The sequence below is a fragment of the Vombatus ursinus genome, unplaced genomic scaffold, assembly GCF_900497805.2.
Source record: "Vombatus ursinus unplaced genomic scaffold, bare-nosed wombat genome assembly UNPS02014779.1, whole genome shotgun sequence".
NCBI lineage: Eukaryota > Metazoa > Chordata > Mammalia > Diprotodontia > Vombatidae > Vombatus > Vombatus ursinus.
This window is the reverse complement of record NW_020954557.1, coordinates 45756734-45777997: the sequence shown is the minus strand read 5'-3', so window position 1 is coordinate 45777997 and position 21264 is coordinate 45756734. Positions and strand designations below refer to the sequence as shown.

The window sequence follows — 21264 nt, the reverse complement described above, 5'->3', positions numbered from 1 at the left end:
ACTATATATATGTACATATATATATACATACATACATATATATATATATATATATATAAAACAGGAAAACAGAATTCTAAGTGAATTTGAAGAACAGAATTTTGAATGTACAGAAGTAATAAACCTGAAACCTCAAATTTAAGGAATTTCAGTCAGTAGCACATTGTTGTTTAGTGGTATTTATCAGAGGATTTGAATATTGGCTTACTCCTATTACTCAAGCAAAAAGGAAAAAAATTACTAACATTTCTATAGCATTTAGTATGTGCCAGGCATTGTGCTAAAGTTCTTTAAAAAAGTGATGCATGCTCTAATTTTTAATTTTTGAAGAAAGGTAGAAGGGAAAAGAAGATCAACAATGAGAAATTCCTGAAAAAAAAAATCATGAGTGAAAACTGAAACATTATAATGCTATAACTTCTTGCAGCTATGATGCTTACAATTATTAGGTGCCATAGAAGTGCCAGAACTCCAAAGTCTTTCTTCACTTTTCTTTCCAAATCAACCTCTATGAGGATTTTTTTCTCTTAGCTTAGATTTTGGAAGATATCTCAGATTTTGAAATGGAAAGCAGAAAGTAAGATTTATTGATAGGAATTCTCGTTACAGACAGCTTTGAAGGCCAATCCATGGTCCTGATGCCCAAGACTGACTTCTTCACAGTGAAGCTGTGAAGGTCATAAGTATTAAATTTAGGTCTTCAATATTAAATAAGGTCCCAGAACTAAACCTGAGCACATAACATAAGTTGATTATAATCAAGGAAAAAAAAACACATAAGATGTAAATGGCATTACTTTGGGAATTCAAGAAAGAAGGAGAAAAGATATTTTAGGAATACTAGTTTGGTAGTACTACGTAAGATTGATTGGAAAGGAAAGAGACCAATTAAGAGGTTATTTTAATAGTCCACATTAGATAAAGGCCTGTTATAAGATATTAGCTGTGAGACTAAAAAAGAAGATATGAGGCATTCTGAAGAAAGGGATTCATAGTAGTTGGTAATAGAGAACAAGGGATGAAAGTTTGAGAATTCAGATGATTCCAGCTTTAGACCTGATTGCTTCTAAAAAATATCTCTTGATGACTTTGGGAAAAAGAAAAATTAATAATAGGGGTTTCTGCTACTGCCTCTCTCACTCTCTTCCTAAACTCTTGCAATCTGGTTTTTGATCTTATCATTTAACTGAAACTACTTTCTCCAAATTGCCAATGATTAATTGCCAAATCTAATGGCCTCTTCTTGATCCTTCCTCATTCTTCTTGACCTGTCTTCAGTACTTGATCCTACTAACCACTTTTCTTCTCCAGGGTGCTGTCTTCTCTTTGCGTTTTCTTCATTTTCTTCTTACCTGTCTGATTAATCCTTCTCAATTTCTCCCGCTGGATCTTCATCCATGTCATGGTCACTAATTGCATGCAATCCCAAGAATCTGTCTTTTTCTGCTTCTCTTCTATTCTAACTTACATAGTGCTTACATCAGCTGCTATGCATTCAATTATCATCTCTATGCAGATGATTCACAAATCTATATATCCAGCTCTATTTTCTTTCTTGAGTGCCAGCCCCCCAGCACCTTCTGGACATTTCGAAATGGATGTCCTATAGGTATATCAAGAACAGTGGTAGGCATATCTTAAGTGCTTAATAGCTGACTGTTGATTAATTTGATTTTAAAAAAAAGTCTTTCTAAAAAAAGAGACTACTACCTGAAGCAATCTAAAAACATTTTGCAGAACATCAGAATTTCCGTGTTAAAAATAATTATATCCTAATTTCTTGATGCAAGAGGAGCTACAGAGTCATAATTTCTTTATGACAACAGATGTTCTGAAGTAAGCCAAAGCTTAATCTCCAATTTACTAATTCAAATAAATTGCTGACTATATTTTTCTGAGTTTAAACACTGATAAAGCAGTGAACAATCTCTGAATTACTCCAACCATTTTGGGAAAAAATTTCAAATTATTCAAGCAAAGCCACTCACAAAGTCACAGACTCTGACTCCCAAAATTTCACTACTGGGCATGTATACCAAGTAAAAGACAAAGAAAAGGTCCAATATAATACTAAAATATTCACACCTGCTCTTTTGTTGCAGGGGAAAAAAACTAAACAAAGTAGATCCCATCCAGTGGATAGTGGTTGAATAAATTTTGGCATCTGGATATTATTGCATTGTAAGAAAGACAAACACGAGGAATTTGGAGAAACGTGGTGTGGTAGTGGCAATATTCTAAGTCCCTAAGACTAATTTTTCCTAAAAAGTATTGAAACAGCACTCAACATTTAATTGGCTTCAGACCAAAGAGTTTTGACTTAGCTTCCTGGTAGCCTAGGTACAAAAAAAAGCAGAGTATGGGGAATCACAATTTGCCCCTTAGATTTTTAGCTGGTGGACCATCATAGACAAACACATGGTCAGGAAAGCTATGCCTTACTGAATCAATGCTGTATCCTTGCTAAATGTTTTCCCTGCTACGGCTAAATAAACTGCCTTTTGTAAACTATCAAATGTTTTAGAGTGTCTCAGTTCATCCTAATATCAACCAAAGCTATTAGATTGGTCTGACTCAGGCCTGGCCTACGATACATGGAAAGATCTGTATGAACTGATTCCTAGGAGAACAAATTACACATGATTACAACTTAATAAAAAACACAAGCTGGCAAATGAACTTAGAATGAATACAATGAATAACCCAGAAAAAACAGAAGTCAGATGAATATGAATGCTGAAAATGGTAGACATGGGGTATTAGTTGATTTGGCTTGAGTGTTTTTCTTTGGAGGGTTGGAGGGGGGATAAATAAGAGATGGTTTCTTTAAAAAATAACAAGTTAATAAGAACTTAAGAGAAAAATATTTTAATGTTCCAAAACGGTTTATGGCATAGAACGGAGAATGTGGAGCAGAATTCTATCAAGGGGACCACAGAGAACCATTTCTATTTACAATTGGAATGTTCTACTTAGGAACAGACAAGGATTACAGAATCGAATTAGAACTGCATTTCAAGAAATCACTTAAAGCTCATTGATCTCATCACTCAAAACATACCCTAATGATACAAGAAAAAGAAAAGAAAGATCAGTTCAATGATAATCACAACCTCTTCATTTGTATCAAGAGAGGTAGTGTGGTGTAGTACAGTTCTGAACTTTCAGCCAAGAAGTTGTTGTTGTTCAGTTGTTTCAGTCATGTCCTACTCTTTGTGGCCCCATCTGGGGTTTTCTTGGCAAAGATATTGGAGTGGTCTGCCATTTCCTTTTTCAGTTCATTTTACAGATGAGAAAACTAAGGTAAACAGGGTCACACATCTAGGAAGTGTCTGACGCAGATCTGAACTCAGAAAGAGGAGTCTTCCTGACTCCAGGGCTGGCACTCTATCCACTTCACCTCCTAGCTGCCCCTGAGCAAAAAAGATCTGGATTCAAATCCCAAGACAGTCACCACCTCTGTTAAGCAGGGGCAATTTATACCTTCTCTGAGCCTCATTTCCCTTTTCTGTAATACCGGGATAGGAACTGGACCTTCCCTGGTATGGAGATCTCCCACGGGAGGAAATGCCCTCTCTAATGCACCTTCTCTAAAACTTAAAAAACATGAGTGTATACAAAACGAGGAAGGGAACACAGTATGTAAGCTATTCTCACTAGTTGTTTACATGGATTTTTATTATAAGTAGTTCTGAATACATGGTCACATTTAGAGTAATGGAACTGGGGGAAATCTGTTCATTTGTTTTTGTTGAGGTTGTTAAAAGGATAATTGGAGATGAAGGGGGACAAAAAGATAAAAAAAATCAAGTAATTGGAATATTCACTTATTTTATGGAAAATAAGAACACAGCAGCATTGTTTTACAAAATGGGATTACTTGTAACTTCTGTGGGAAAGGACACATCAAAGCAGAGGAAGGGCACCACAAAAGAAGAAGTGAAACAACATATTATTAACACTAGAATCTACCCAGATGATCAAAGAAAAGTAACCTGAAAGGCATGTAGGGTGGGAGAGGGAGAGGGGGAGGGTTGGAAGAGAGAAAACTGGGTCTTCAACAGGGGCTTTTAAACCTTTTTTGTATCACAGGCCTTTTTGGTAGTCTGATTGAAACCTATGATCAGACTTTTCAAAATAATGTTTTTCAATACATAAAATGTATAAATAAGATTACAAAGTAAACCAATCATACTGAAATAATTATCAAAACAATTTTTTAATCAATTTCACAGACCCCAGGTCTATAAGATGAAATAGAAAAAAATAATGATAATGAATTTAATACACAAAAGGTTTGGATTTGGAGCTGTTTCTATTTCTCAAAATGAGGTAGTCACATGAAATAGGATTATTGTTCAATAAACAATGTGGGAGATATATATGTGAATATGTAAATCCAAAAAATGAAGTCTAAAAGGGACAGTTCTTCCCCAACCTTGCCAATGATAAATGGGGATAGGAAGGTGGGGAGGAGAAGAATTTAATTTTGTCTCAGAAGAATGGAAGTCAAAAATTTTAAATCTTCAAGAATAGAGATTTGAAAAGCACATGGTTGGATACCTGGTAACATTCTAAAAATACATTTAACCTCTTAACTTATGTTTGCCTCAGTTTCCTCAACTATAAAATAAAGATAATAATATTAGCACCAATCTCCCAGAGTTGTTGTGAGGATCAAATGAGATAAAATTTGTAAAATGCTTAACACAGTGCCAGGCACACAATATAAATGTTAGCTAGTATTATCATCATCATTATTATATTTACAAAAAAGAGAAATAGACAAGTAGAACTGAGAAAGCTCATGTTTGGTGGGGGGAAAAGTATAATTTTAAAAGAAACCAAAAAAAATTGGAATATTGGGCCCCAGGTTAATTAACAAATATTAATTCAGTGCAAGATATGTATAAATCATTCAACCACATTTTAAATTTTTTAAAAATAGACTTCCAAGGAGGCTAGACCAGATAACGTCCTAAAGTTTTGTGATTTTGTAGTTATTCTCTATTTGGCACAAATGCTTAAACTACACATCCACCAAATCAAGCAGAATTTTTGCATCTAACCACAATAATAAACCAAGAATTAGTTGGTTTATAGCTAAAACTGTAGGAACTAAGCTTGGGGATTTTTTTTTATCTCACTATAAAAGCAATTACATTACTCTGCATCCCAGAATATGCTTCATGCTTACTATATTTGTAAAGCATTTAGCAAAGTGCCTACCACCACCACTACTAGAAGACTTACAAATAAAAAGCTCATTCAGTGTGCCAAAGAATGGTTCACAAGTTTCTATCTTGTGGCATTCTTTCAAAGGTAAACTACTGTGGCCTCATTTTAAAAAAAAGAAAACCAAACAAACACACGATAAGGAAAAGCTTAACTGAAATAGTCAAAGGTTTAAACAAATTCCTATTCTGAGTCATTCAGATATTAAAAGTAGAGATTCCACTCCTTTTCTGGTTGCTAAAGTCTCCATTTTAAAACAGTTAACAAAGCATGCTTTTTTTAAAAAAATTAAAGAGATTTAGAATTATAGTTTCTTTTTGGTTCATATTATTATAGAGCTAACCTGTCACTTACTGCCCTTCTTCCTAGGTATAACTATTTTTATACTAATTACATACACTGCCCACATGTGATTGCTGGTAATGTTCAAAAAAGGAAAATGAAACAAACTTACAGTTGTGGTAAATTAGGTCTAACAAAAGGATCATTTTCTGCTCCATTGACAGCTTTGTTTTTCCTTTGTTTTGGTTCAGAATTGGTGGAAGGTGCCTGAGAATTATTAGTAGTCGGTGGTTTTCTCTTTGCCAGGAGTTTTCTTTGCCTTTCAATATCCTCTCTTTGCTGATTTACCCATTCTTGTTGTCTGTCAACAAAAGAAATAGAAATGTCACTCATCTATAGATGTATAAAATTAAAGTGTGAAATGTGGCACGTCAAGGCCACCATATAAATGGAGATCATATCTGAAGTAAAAGTAAAAAGTAAGAACTGAGGCCTGGAAAAGTTCTGACCCCTCAGGAAGGCATCAAATGCAGTGAGATATGCCAGTCTCTGAATTTAGAATACCAAACGTTTATTGTCTATGGACACTTTTTTGCAATTACAGTTTTCACTTTCATCTTAGGGTTGGCATCATTCTATTGGTTAAAGCCAATGGAGAATGAACAAAGAAGAAAAAAGGTATCCTTGGCTATGTGCAGAGGGCAAATTGCCAGAGGTACAATCACTCTATTATAAAATACCAAAACATTTATCATCGTACCTTATTTTGATAGAAGGCTTATAAACCTCACCGAGTGATCAGCCTCAGTTCACCTCAAAGATGTAAAAGAGTTTCGCTGCTGGTTCGGCGGCTAGTCCTCTGGCAACATTTCTATTATCAGACTAGGGACAGATGTTCTCGATGATAGATTTGGGTTCTCATACGGTAGTGCTTTTCTGTTCTTTGAAGTTCCTCAGAACTGCAATGCCCACTACGTATCAATTCACTGGGCCAAGCAAGGAAACACCAACCAGGTGCCATCATTTAAAATAAGAAACCAAGAAACTTGGGACCCATCTTCTGAATTCACTGTGTATATCTCCCCTTTGGAAATTACAATAATGTTTTACAATTTATAAAAAGCATTGAGATGTATAAAATTTGGGGGTTCAGGCAGTCGTGATCTACAAAACCAACTGTAGCCAAATGCTGGGAAAAGTCCTGGCATATTACATTTGTGAAAGGACAGTACAAAAAATTCCCTGCCTAAAACATCCTACCTGAATGTGTTACCTGCCTCACATTTCTCTAAAAAGGAAGGGCGACATTGGTTACCAATGGACAGCTGATAGCCCTCAATGACTGCCTCTACCAAAACATGCCAAAGAGTTTGTGTTGCTGAATGATATTGATGAAATCTTTCTGCCTAGTGACTTTTCCAACTGGATAACCATGATGAGAAAACTAAGAAGCAAGAGACCAACATCCTGTTTGAGAATTTTGTCTTTCCATTTTTACTTCCAATTCTAAATATAACATTTCATCATGGAGGGTTCACTTTGGAGTGAACAACTTGCAGCATGTATACAGAGAGGCCTACCAACCTTGGAACCACAAGTCAAAGAAAAATGATGTCTCTCCTTTCAATATTATTCAAATTTCTGTCTGCAGAGAACTGAGAGGCTTTGGCCCTCAATTTCATGTTTCCCCAGACATAACTTCCTTTTACCATTGTAGATATGTTAACCCTAGGGATATTCCCCAAAAACTTCTTGTTAGAGATCACACAATCTGGCATTTTAGTCCATTCTTAGGGGGAAAAAATGTTAACCAAGTTGTACAGAAGTTATTCCCACAGAATGGGGTATAGGTGTTGCCCTTATGAGTCCAAGTTAAACGAAGCCCAAGCCTTGGAATCAGGCCTCAGCAATGCCAAAGGAAATCCTAGCCACTTAAATAACTCACTAGCTCAATAATAACCTGACAAAGGCAATAGTGATAGCTACTCAGACTAGATAGTCAACATTTGAGCAACTTCAGAAAAATCCCTGAGAAATTCACTCAGGAAAAAAAGGTTGTCCTTGTGCTTAGACTGGCAGTTCTGAGGAATAAAGTCTTATCTACATACATTCTGATGGAAAAACTTCCCTAATTTTTCACTAGTTGGTAAAAATATAACAACTGAGAAGAGTAAGTCCCGGGAACCTACATTTTCTTTTTAAGTTAGTTCCTCTTTCAGTTTGTCTCTATTATAAAAGAGAGTTTAAAAAGTAAAAAAAAAAAAGTAAGACATGAGTTTGCATCAACACTCCAACCATTCCAGTTCCATCCCTTCTACCTACATCACGCTCAGTGAATTTGTTTTGAGGTATAGGACTTTAGATCAATGGTATTTAAAATAAAAAGTGGTTGATGGTTGAATTAAAAAAGCAAAAGAATCATTTTGACCCTTCCTTAATCTATACTACATGCTGTTTTGATGATATTGATGATAATTGATATTGATGAAATCTTTCTGCCTAATTACTTTCCCAACTGGACAACCATGTCTTGGATGCTAGTTGGCAGCCTATGATTTAGGATAAACATTAATAGCAAAATGGAGGTTTGAGAATGGATAAAAGATAAGAAAAATCATTGTTATATGAAAATCCCTGAATGGAAAGTTAAGTTCTTCTCTCCCCAACTTGCCCTCCAGAATAAAAATCTAAAACCCAAATCAGATTACATTTAAGGGAGTCATATTCAAAACCACACATCATCTTCTGTACCTAAAATAAATGTTAATCAAGAAGTTTGCCAAAGCTGAAACTGAAATCCAATACCTATGTTTACATTTAGCTGTCAATTGTACAGAATAATTAAATCTCACTCATGTCAAAAATTTACATTTTTTTCAAAAGCTAGTTAAAAATAAATGAGGCTTACTCACCACCTTTCAAAAGCATCAGAAGTCAGTATTCTAAATTCAGTTAACTCACTAAAGAAACATTGTACTGAATTCTATCATTTCATAGAGCAATGAGAAAGAATAAGCTTTAATGACAAAAATCCCCCACACTTATTGGGAATTTCAAAAATAAGAATGACTAACTTCACAAGATTCTGAAAGGCAAAACCATCTGTCCATTGTTCAGTAAATGAAGCACCATGTCTAACTGTTGTAAAATGCCCAAGGCGTAGTCTGTCTTGCATACTCTTCTCCCTGCTTGCCAGCTTTTCTTGTGTGCTCTGGAGAAAAAAAAAATTAATAACTTAGTTTAAAATGAAAAAGCTCAAGACATTATTAGTAAAACGGGGAAAGAAAAGTTCAACTTTAACTTACCTTTTCTATTAAAAGTTTCTTACTCATTGAAATGCATTTATTTAATCTTTCCTTGTATTTTTCAAGTAGTTTTTGCTGTTCGTCTATTTGACGTCTAAGATCACAGTTAGCCTAAAACATAAGCAGGAAATGTAAAAACATGCATGAAAAACTTACAATTTTAATGCTACTACATAATGTACCCAAAGGGAAAAAAAGTACTAAAATATCATATATATGCAAATGTGTACATATATATATGTATGCTTCTATTTATGTATATGTTTCTGACTCATCACTAATATTTTTCATAGATTCAAAATATAAATTTTCTATGTAAAAAGTTTTGAAAAAAAAACATAGGACAAGTTGAGACTATATTCACTACCCTGGTACCTTGGGGGGCAAGGGGAGTTACTACAACTATAGCAGGCATTTTTAATTGTTTTCTTTGTCATAGATCCCTTTGGAAGTCTGGTGAAGCCTGTCAACTTCTTCTCAGAATAAAATTTTTAAATGTGTTAATTAAATAAAATGCATAGTATTATAAAGGAAACCAATTATATTGAAAGACAGTTATGAGAATATTTTAAAAAACAAATCAAGGACCCCAGATTAAAAACTCCTGATCTACTGCATTGTACACCATGAAAATTAATGTTCCAAATGAACCTGATACACTGCCATATCAAAGATGTAACTTTAATATACTTAACAAAGTAAAGAATTGGATTATAAATACTTCTTTAAAGCTTCCCTTTTCTAATGCTAAACCTGGATCTTCTTAGGGGTTTTTTCTACCTCCTCCCAAATGAAGATTACTTCTTTCAGATTTCCCTTGCCACCCAACACTAAATCATAAGACTGAGAAGAGGGGGCATGATATTTCTTGGTCACTTTAAGGGTACTGCTTCAATAACAACTCTCAACAATATCTCTCTTCTTTTGAAATCAATACAATTTAAAGCCAGTCAGTAAGCACTTATTAAGTACCTATTATATGATACTGTGCTAAGAGTTGGAGATACAAAGAAAGGCACGATATTCTGAAACGTAAGAGGATAGTTCCTGCCCCCAAGTTCACATTTACATGTGTGTGTGTGTGTGTGTGTGTGTGTATAAAATATGTATATTTATATGAATAATATGTCTCAACTTCACCTAACCCATTTCTGCAACTCTTCAAAACACTATTCCACCTTGCTCAATGAATGACTCTTAGCATTCCATTCTCATCATTTTCTTCTACTACAACCCTTACTGTATTCGGTGACTTTAAAATTCATTCTGATGTTTCAACACCGGCCTTACATCACACCGTAGAAAAGGTAACATGGTATAGTTGAAAAAGTTATGAACTACATATTGAGTCACACAGTTGTACTATATATACTGGTTCTGATTTTTATTACTTATAAAACCACAAGACAATTAATCTCAGTTTTACCATCTGTAAAAATGAGGATATCTGTATGACTTATCTAATAGAGATATTGCAAGGAAAGCACTTTATAACCTGAAAAGTACTATGCAAACATGTGACGGCAGTATTTGGTGCATACATTTCATTCCATTTCAGCCATTCACAACAATGGCCATGTCACACTCATTCTATAATTAATTTTCTTGTATGAAATTTCTAAGATTGTAACCTTTCATTTCCTCCTGTTGAACTTGCTTTTTACATTTACCAGACCTCCAGCCCTTTTGACTATTTAGTTCCCAGTCCATCAAGATCCTCCCGGCTTCGTTTGTCTCTTCAAAACTAGAAGACATAGTCATTCACTCCTACGATGCTCCCAACTAGCATCCAAGAGTATACTGTTCCTTTGGTCTTCTGCCATATCTACCATGTATCAATTCATAGTTTTATTTATTTATTTTTTGCTCCAGCTTCTGGGATGCCACTGTTATAGATAGCTCAATGTCATAAAGTGGTTCTAAAGCCTCTGTAAATTCAAGCTAACTTTAGTGATTCTTAGATTCAGAGAAGGTTAAAGCCAGATGGAACCACAGAGATCATTTAGCCCAACTTCTTCCCTTTAAAGATGGGAGAACATAAATGAGTTGCCAAAATTAGTGGAAAAGTCAACACTTGAATCTGATTCCCAAAGATATGGTTTTTCTACTATATTTCTCTAATCTGAAGTACCCTGAAACCCATTTACTCACCTGTTACCGACTTCTTACCTCTCTTCCCCAAAATGGTTATTACAAATCTTTCTCCCTTCTAACAAACTAATTCCATTTCTATCAAGTACCATTTCAGCAGATGACCTTGTCTACTACTTTAGAGAACACAGAAAAGTCAGTTAATGAAATCCCTTAACTTCCTTTTCAAATAAAAAATTTCCACTATTCTTTGCCTCCTTTGCTCCTATCTGAAGTAGCCTTACTTCTTCCCAAAGACAACCCCTTTACCTTTGCCATTCTATCTCTCCTCTGTGATACTGCATCATCATCCTCTCTTGAATTACATAATTTCTCTCCCGGTTTCTTTCTACTAGCCTACAAACATGTTTAAGTTTCCCAATTTTTAAAAAATAATCCTCTCAACCCTGTTACTCCATGAAACCCTCATATTCTCTCTTTCCTTCTTTTGCTTCCATCCTCCAGGAGCAGTCTATACTAGTTACCTCCATCTCCTCATTTGCCACTTGTTCCTTAATGCCTAATAATCAGTCTTTTACTCCCACCACTATGACACTATTCTCTCTGAGGTCACCTATGACCTGCTAAATGTCAAATCCAATGGTCTTTGCTCATACTGTTAACACTGCCTGGAATACAACCATTAATGAATTTCCTGTTAAAAACCCAGCTTTTATTTATGACCCAATTCAAATATCCTGATCTTCCTAAGTCTAACTCCTTCTTCTTTAGTACCCTAAGCATTTTGCTTATATATCTCTTGTGGAATGTCAGTATATTATTTTTGTATACATGTCAAATCCCAGCAAGACTGTAAGCTCCTTTGAAGTAGGAATCTATTTATTCATTCACTTTTGAACCTGACCCAACATCACCTTAAATATTAGGTACTCAACAAATGTTTATTAAATCCAAAAAATACACAGAATACCCGAATCTATAAACAATTAAACAGATGGAGATCTACCTTGCCTCCACCCCACAACAAACAATTTAATGGTGTATTGATACCACTACATTTTTAAACATGTAGACAACTTTATAAAGTTATTATTGGGTCTTATGGTTCTCCATAACCTAGCTCCAATCTATTCTCATCTCCTTGTTTCCTATGTTTTTAACAGTGACATTTCAAGTTTATTAGAATTAATGTTTCCTCTAGTTATTTTAAGTTGTGACATTCAGCTTTTAATCTAAGATCTTATGATATATATGGACCATGTCCCACAAGCAATAAACAATGGAGATTGAATATATTTGTTTTAAGAATGGGCAAGATACACAGACAACATAACTTCCTTCAATCTCATTCCAACTTCTGAGAAGCCAATCCCCTAGGACTGGATTAGAGTTTGGTGGAAATTTTATAGTGTTTGATTTCCAGAGAACATCCCAAATAGCCTTCAGGTTTCAGTTTGAGGTAGCAAAGACCTGTGACTCCAAGTTGAGATGATTTCATGAATTATAATCCATCCCCAGAAGAATAAATTAACAGTCCTGAAATGAAAAGGGAACCAAGGAGCAACAGCAGAACCAGAACTGAGGGACAACTGGGGCTGTGGAAGAAGGCAGAAAACTGTTCTAAGGCCTCTCTCCCTGTAAACCAGTATGACAAAGGAAGATATGTTCTCCAAACAAAAGTGACCATAAAGATCAACTGGTGTGCTCACACTGATATGTGAGTCCAAGCTCTTGGCTTCCAAATCCAAGGTTCTCACCATGATACCCAGGTGGGGTCCTGCAGGAAAATTATCTTCCTCATACTATAATGCTATCAAATAGCAATTCATTTGAAGAAACTCTTGTAAACTGCAAGTAGACCTGGTAAAATTAAGATGAGGGATATCATAATCAAACAGTTGAAAGCAGCACCCTTCCTGCTCCCCTTTTGATAGCAGTATTGTTGTTTAGTGGTTTTAGTCATGTCTGACTCTTTGTGATCCCATTTGGGTTTTCTTGGCAGAGATACTGGAGTGGTTTGCCATTTCCTTCTCCAACTCATTTTACAGATGAGGAAACTAAGGCAAACAGGGCTAAGCGACTTGCCCAGGGTCACATAGCTATTAAGTGTCTAAGGCCAGATTTGAACTCAGGAAGATGAATCTTCCTAACTTTAGGCACTCTACCCACTGTGCCACCTAGCTGCCTCCAAAAGCAGTATTACTGCTTATTATTTTGTTGTAATCTTCTCTTTCTGAGATCTTGAAAATCAATTCCTGAATGCCTTTAAAACTGTGTTATGAATAGCACAAATTTATGTATTTTGGTCCACATGTGCTGGCCAATCTTAAAGCCCACTGATGCTACTTCACTGTTTACATTAAATATTGAGAATGGTGAAGTTCAAAAGCTACAGGTTCTACAACCCTTCTACTGGCCTAGACTTAAACAGAAGTGACAGTAAATCTATACCATTTCATATCTATTTGTCCCACTTTCAGTTTTATCTACAAATTCTGGGTGAAAATGACATGACATAGGTGGGTTTGATGCCAAGTTGTCTGGAGGAATGTTTTCAGCTCAATGGCTTTTCATTATTTCATAAGGAGTACTATACACTCCTCTATCACTGAGTTCTAGAATGCTTCTCAAACCAGATCATTATTTAAAGCAGGCAGTAAGTGACACAACGAGAGAGAACAAGACTTGAGTGTGAGTCTTGGTTCAGATGCTTACTAGCTGTGTAGACTTCCTAGCAAGTCACTTAAGCTCTCAGCCTCATCTCTAGAATGGGCACAGTGATAGCACCTACCTCATAGAGTTGTTTTGAGGATCAGATAACAGGTGCAATGCTTTACAAATCTTAAAGTACTATATAAATTCTAGTTATTATTACTCCAAAGCAGTATTGCTCTTGGCTACCAAATTGTGCCTAGCTATCACGAACATAAAAGACACATGGAAAGAGGAAGTCTCTGTTTTTTATCCTCACTATTAAACTTCTCTAAGAGATAGTGACAAAATCATTGTTTCTGCTTCTGCCAATTTTCCATCTTTAGAGGTGACAGCCAATTTAAATGGGCCTAGTTAATGTCACTGTAATTGCAGACAAAGTTTCCTAATCTTTATCTTTTCTTATAAATTTGGTATTGAGTTTAACATTTAACTAATCAATGAACTGACTAGACAAAGATAGCTAATTTGGAAATGATTTTCATATCAGCAATATATCATTTCCTGTCCATTAAGACACATAAAAATGAAACTTCTGAATAATTTAGAGCCTATGGCCTGATTTTTTAAAAAATCCCTAATCACATATGTTCCAAAATAATTTCTGATCTCTATCATGTCCTTAAATACAAATTTCCATGTACCAAAGTAATGGCTGATAGTTTAAGAGGTTTTTAATCAAATTTTGCATAAAATTTATTCAATTTTCAAACTCTGCAAAAGATATTGGCACGAAAACTGTAATCATCTTAATGGTAGTCTTTTTGCTTATGTTCATCATAAGACTGCAAAGGAAAATGACCAATTAATGCACAAAATGATTCCCTTTGAAACCGTGATGAAACCAGCCCCTCAGACACCTTTTAATCCACTTCTCTTGGGAGAGCTGGCGGATGTGGAATCTTTATCCAATGACCAACAAGGGGACATTGAAGGAACTGAATCTTATCAATCTTAATATTCTTACTATAAACAAACCATTAGAGGGGAGTTGCAGTTAAATGGAAGGATGACTCAAAGGTTCTCTTTGGAGAGATAAATAAACAAGTTAGCAGAATAGGTTTTATCATGCATCCAAAGGGAAGCAAAAATATCATTTCATAGGATATTTGGTATTCTTTTATTGCAATACTCGTAAGTATTTACAAAAAATTACCATTAAAAATAACAGTAACCTATCCACCAACTGCTGTTGCAGAGAATTAAAAGGTACAAGAATTCTATGAAGAACTCATTAAGACCCTTCAGATTAAATCAACATACACTATGATAACTGGTGCTTTAACACAAAGGTGGGAATAGGTGTAGGTGGTGAGAAATACATTGGAAAATATGGATCAAGAAAAAAGAGAGAAGGCAATGATGTACAGTCTATATAGAAGCCTTACTCCTACACATAACTTTTGAGAAAAGCATTTCAAGGTACTGGATGTGGCAAACATGCAATAATATTACCAAAAAAAATGAAAGAAAAAGAGAAAAAAAGAAACTGGTTATAGTTTAACAGACTAGAAATATCTTATTACTGATGTAGGTATCACTCTTGAATCAATTGTCTATGTATAGTCAGATCACTTATTAGAGCAAAGATCAAAATTAATACAAAACTAGAAAAAAAGAATGAGAAAAATATATTGTATGTAATGAAAATATTCCAACTTGACCTATTTAAATATTTTACTGATGATAAAATATGGGTTATGGGCTGGGGGCTGACATGGATTACAATAATTTCATTTAGTTCAACTAATGTAAATCAAGTGCCACAATAAGGAGTACAGACAGGGGCAGCTAGGTGGTACAGTGGATAGAGCTCAGGCCTTGGGAGTCAGGGGGACCTAAGTTCAAATCTGGTCAAATCTTGACACTTAGTTGACACTTACTAGCTGTGTGACCCTGGGCAAGTCACGTAACCCCCATTGCCCAACAACAACAACAACAACAAAAGACAAGTAATATACATTCCCAAGCATTAGGAAAATTATGTTGACAACTTTGCAAAAGATAAATCATAGGACACAGACTAAAGGCAAGGATCTCAGGAAGCTATTACAGTAGTTGTTCAAGTAAGAAGTAATATGTGGGGAAAAAAAAGAACAGAAGAAGTAATATGTGTACAAGTCAGGCGCCTTAGGGAAATAACAGATACTCACATACGGTTTGCTAAATAAACTATCTCTATTGCCATACGTGGATGATCAATTTTCAAATAATTAGAAACTGAAAAAAAAAAAACCCCGAAACTAAAAGTTAAGGAACTTGCCCACTTTGACTCTCTACTTTTCTGTCCTTGCTCAAATATCTAAAGAAGATAATTTATACTTAAGATTGTGACCAAAGGTTTCTCTGCCCAGGAACTCTCAGCCTAGGGGGCAATTTCCTTATCATTTATGACTTTCAAGAAAACAGCAAAAGTTCTGCAAGTTGTTCGAGGATTCCAGCTAGCTCTATTTGCCTCTGATGTTTCTATCGCTTCCCAACTAGACACTGGTCCTTATTCTTCATCCTTAGTAAACTTTCAATTGTATCCAATTTTGTTTTTTGTTTCACGTTTTTAACTGGAAAACAGTAATGGATGGTATTTTTTTTAAAAGGCAATCAAAATAACATCAACCAATAAGCTAGATGCCTAATTTCTCATGTTAATAAAATATTTATGAGACTGATCTATACACATATTGAGGAGAGAGTTGATGAAAAACTCAGCAAAAAACAGACATGCTTCCAAAAAACTGTATCTTTGGTCATATAAATGGCTGAAAGGTATAGAGAATACAAGATACTGAGGTTTACTCTTTGTTGGTTTTAAAAATAGTATGCCTCTTGAAGAGTGGAATGAAACCTTGAAGTGAAGGCTCTTTTCCAAAAAGGTATGTTCCACACATGTTAAACATCACACAAAATATCTTGACAGATACACTCATAGGCACACTTTTGCTTAAGAATTCTCTAATTACCAACATCCAGTTTGCCTCTGTCATGTTACACATCTTTCTATAGAGTTCAAATGAAGGATTCCCTATAGATGGTCAAGTTCTCCATTTTGTCTTGTTAACAAATGACTTTTTGTTGATTTCATCAAGCCACAGAGTCCTGCAAGGCATCCCTGATGAAAGCCACAACTACTACAGCAATTCATTCTTCACAGGAAAAAACAAAAGGAAAAAGAATTCCTAATTTCCAAATTATGATATGCAGTTGGACAGGAAGGCCAATTAGTTAGTCTATTAGTAGATAATCTTAGGCATTCCAGATGAATGATAAGCTGGACCAAGAAATTAATAGACTGAAATACATTTGAGTAACTGTGCAGTGCTTTGAATCATTTCAAGCTGCTCCCTGACACAAAAGTTGAATATATTAGTATTCTCCTCGTAAAATTATATGGCTGGAAATCATTCAGTAGTACAGTTTATCAAGAATCAAAATTATGGGCAGCCTAGAACATAATACAGAGAGGCGGGAGGGTATTAAGTAGCCTCTACCATACTCCTAAGACGACTGACATGCAACAAGAGATGCAAAAGGTATTCAGGAAATGTATGATAATTTCTTATCTGGATAAAGAGAGTATTTCACACCAATAAGATCACAGATCCACTGAAATATTATTTATGAGAAATAAGAAGAAGTAACACATCCACTTGACATTAATGTTACAATGACCATAATTTGAACTTTGCTGATTCAGAAGCCTGCCGAAATTTTGTAGTACTCTCAAGGTCATCATTTGGAACATAAATATTCATTGTACTCTAGGCATGTGAAAGTGCTATTTGTGATCTGTCTGGTTGATAGTAGCTTGCTTACAGTATCTTTTATATAGCAATTTATTTAGAGAATTCACTTAATCTTAAATGCACATAAAGAAAAATTGTTTCTCTCTCACAATTGCTGATCATAGCAAAATCAACTATATGTGTTCATTTGTATTTTACAGTTCTTTAAACAGTACTTACAGAACTTCCAAAGAATAATTTTTAACCTGATGCTTTCAACTGTGTTTATATTACAAATAAGTATTTGCAGCTTTATAATTTTTCATATGATAATAACAACAATGTTTTCTAAAGAGCTTCACTATTACCAATTAATTTCCTTCCACAAACTATTACTTACCCTGAGCAAATCATCTATACGACCTTCTTTCTTTTCCAGGTCCTGGTTTTTATTACTTTCTAGTGCAGCTAATTTCAGCATTGTGAGATCAGTCTAAACAAAAGAAAACTGTTTTATCTTCTGCATCATATGGCCTATACATCTAATAATAAAATAGAATGTAAAAGAAAAAAAAAAACTTGAAAAACTACCACTCAATGTCAGCTTTAAAAAATGCATTAATGCTAACTATATTCTAGTTAACCAAGCTAAGATCACACCAATAAGATCACAGATCCATCAAAATAATATTATTTATGAGAAACAAGAAGTAATATTAAATCTAGAGATCTCACAAAGATGACACCATTTATACCCACTTGAGAAGAGAATGAAGTTCACTAACAAAGATTAAAAAAGCCCATGTTTTATGGACATTCATTTGATTTTGCAAGAACTGTATGCTCATTTACATAAGAGACAGAAGGAATGAGAGTGAATTTTAATTTCTGATCCAGCTAAACTCCACATAGTGTAACCCATTTAGCTTTCTTGAGTCACAATGTGATTTGTAAATACATTTTTGAAACAAATAGAAGCTAATGCAATTGTTTCTGAGGACAGAAGAAATTTATAAGATTACAATTTACCTGAATAATTTTAAAAGATAACTGCTTTGGTTGTGTAATAGGGTGGTCCCCAAAAGCTAATGCAGTAGGAGAAGGGCTATTCGGCCGAACCTAAAATACATATTTAAAAAATTACCTCATTAGGAAAAAAAGTTAAGGTCCTTTATACCAACGTTGATCACCTAGAAGAAATATTTGCATTTTCTAATAGCCTAATGACCTCCTCCCCCTTGGAAATCCTAGAAATTATTTTAAATAATTGTTAAAACATAGCCAAAAGAAATTGTGCTTAAACAAACACTTGAAAAATGTCAAAAAAGAATTACAGCGGCTCAAAAAGTAAATGTGATTTCTCATAGAAGTCTTGAGCTGCATAATAATATATGGATCTACTGCACATTCATTTAAAAATCAACAGTATAGTTTCCTCGATCAGAAAAGTCACAACATAAAATTTAATGGGTATCATTATTTGTACAAAGAAGTAAAATGTTTAAAAATCACAACTGGAAGGAATGTGAAATCTCAAAGACTTTGAAAATCCAATCCTCTTTACTGTCCAAAAGGGGAAAGGGGGTGGGAAATTATCCAGGTTGACAGCAATAAAACTTATCTTTAAATATCCCAGAAACAAAAATTCTTCAAATGTTTCCTTCAATCTTACTGTCAAGAAAGATGGAATTCAGAATTCAATCTTACCATTATGAATTTATTCCAAGCTTATTTTAGTCCTTATGTACCCAACAACACCTAACTTACAGAAACAATAGTTTCAAATACAATTATGTTATTTTATTAAATGTTTTATTTTCATGGGACAAGTTTTGCTGTCATAAAGCTATATGATACATAATGATCATTAGATGTTTAAAAAGAATGCTAGTCTATTTATATAACTGATAACTTTTAATTTAGATGAAGGAGTCTATATGGAAGTTACAAATTATAACTTCCATATAAAAGTTACTTAGTATTAAAACCTGAATTAGGCTAAGCATGATAAATTCACAGGTAAAACTTACACAGGAGGAAGGAGTGGAATGTGAATGTGAATTCTGAGGCGATCGGATTGCAGGAGGTATTCCCCTTACTGGACTAGAGCCATTTCCACCTTGATACTGAAGAGAAAAAAAACAGGAATCAAAAATGCCTCGAGAAGACCCTTTGAGATAAAGTCTTAATTATTTTTAGATTAGATATGATACTAACATAAATAAATCCAGTTTACAATGCAGAAGGAAATCATAATTAAGGTATTTCTAGTCAGTTTCTAAAAGGCTGAAAAATAGGAAAATTTCTAAGAAAAAGTGTAAAAGTATCTCTTCCCCACCCCAAAAATATTACTTTTATACAGTAATCATTTCTTTATTATTAAAATTATCATAACATAGGATAACTTCCCAAGTTAAGTAGAATTAGGCTGATCACCCTCTAATCGAATGCCAAGGGTTTTGTTTTAAAGGCAGGAAAACTTATTTGAAAAATATGATTATGTCCTCATTTTGAGTGTTTTACACACAGCTTACTGCCAAAGTGAAGACTCCAAAATCATGCTCTACACTCCCAGTAAATGGACATGATACTATGCAAAAGTAATGAACAGACCTGGCTTACTTAAGAGTAGGTACTCTTAACAGCATATAAACCTGTGTACCACATGATGCAGTTTTTCTCATATTTAAGCAGTTACAACCTCAAGGACTCTTGTCTCTTTCTGCCCGCTTTACTCTTTTCTCCACTGCTCTCAGCAATGAACAGTCTCAGCTTGTTGCCTTTTCTCTGGGCTGCCACCAGATTCCTCTCCAAATAATACATACTACCCATGTCACTGCCCTAACAATCAAGTAAGTAAGCAATGAGTGAACAGTAGAAAAGAAGTGATTTACTAGAAGGTTTCTTTAAACCCTTTTCTAAACATCCTGTGTATAGAAGAGGATCAATGAGACTGTTCACTCAGTGACTAATATTAAGCTCAAGTATCAAATGTGATGTAGTAGAAAGAGGATTTAACTTAGGATAGACGTGGACTCAACTCCTATGTGCACACATAGGCAAGTCAATTAACCTTCTGAGCCTCAGTTTCTCTCTCTCTGTCAAGAAAAGAGCACAAGACAATTTACCCTCTACATGGCGATGACATTCAATTCAACAAGTGATGACATTAAAATTCAAAAAAGTTATTTACCAACCACCCACCATGGCTAGGTGTTGGATAATGAGATCATGAATATAAAGGAGAATGCATGTAAAGCACTCGGTAAGCATGAAAGCACGATATACAAAGCAGTCACGCCTTGGTTGCCAAAAGTATTTCTTTAAGGACTTGTAATTTTCTTCTGTGATTTTCTTCTCCTCCATAAATCAAGATCTCAGTTGTTCTACAACTATACAGATGGGTCTTCAAATGTTACCATGGCCCAAAAATTCATTAACCCAGGGCCATGCTGGCAATGAGTGAGCCACTCTGCATCTTCCTAGGCTACACCTTGTACAAGGCACATCCACTACTGACCTTTCCAGCTTAGAGGCCTCTCAGAGCCTGTGTTATGCTGTTACAGCTTTTAAGAATGCAACGTCATGTCTAACAATGATGTGGCACTGGCATGGGACTTCAATGCTTGTATGGAAAACACAAGAAAGAATAATTTTGGAGGGAATATTAACAGTGAGTTTTGCCATACTAGGCAATCCCATCCTCTCTTTTAAGAAAAAAATACTTTGCAATATAGTATATAGTGCTTGCCTTATCAGTTTTTATATATGCCCCAAATTAGCAGTTAAAATGAGGAGTATTTTAGTTGAATTTCTGAACAGTTCTTAGAAACTGACTCCCAAACTATTTAACCTATGGCTCTAGGCCCTAAGTTCCGCTCCAATGGTAATAAAAATTCTCAAATAGATGAGACATACTC

At 34.8% G+C, this 21264-nt stretch overlaps 1 protein-coding gene across 1 annotated transcript in view; it reads right to left on the bottom strand.

Moving 5' to 3' along the window:
• The window catches only part of TLK1 (tousled like kinase 1), a 157711-nt gene that overhangs the window by 35172 nt on the left and 101275 nt on the right, over positions 1 to 21264 (bottom strand). Inside the window, exons 6-11 of the mRNA XM_027865956.1 lie at positions 19375 to 19470; positions 18374 to 18463; positions 17745 to 17837; positions 8823 to 8933; positions 8592 to 8728; positions 5690 to 5878 (exon numbers count right to left, since the gene is read on the bottom strand). Coding sequence (XP_027721757.1) covers positions 5690 to 5878; positions 8592 to 8728; positions 8823 to 8933; positions 17745 to 17837; positions 18374 to 18463; positions 19375 to 19470 — 716 coding nt within the window. The remainder of the gene's footprint in view (positions 1 to 5689; positions 5879 to 8591; positions 8729 to 8822; positions 8934 to 17744; positions 17838 to 18373; positions 18464 to 19374; positions 19471 to 21264) is intronic.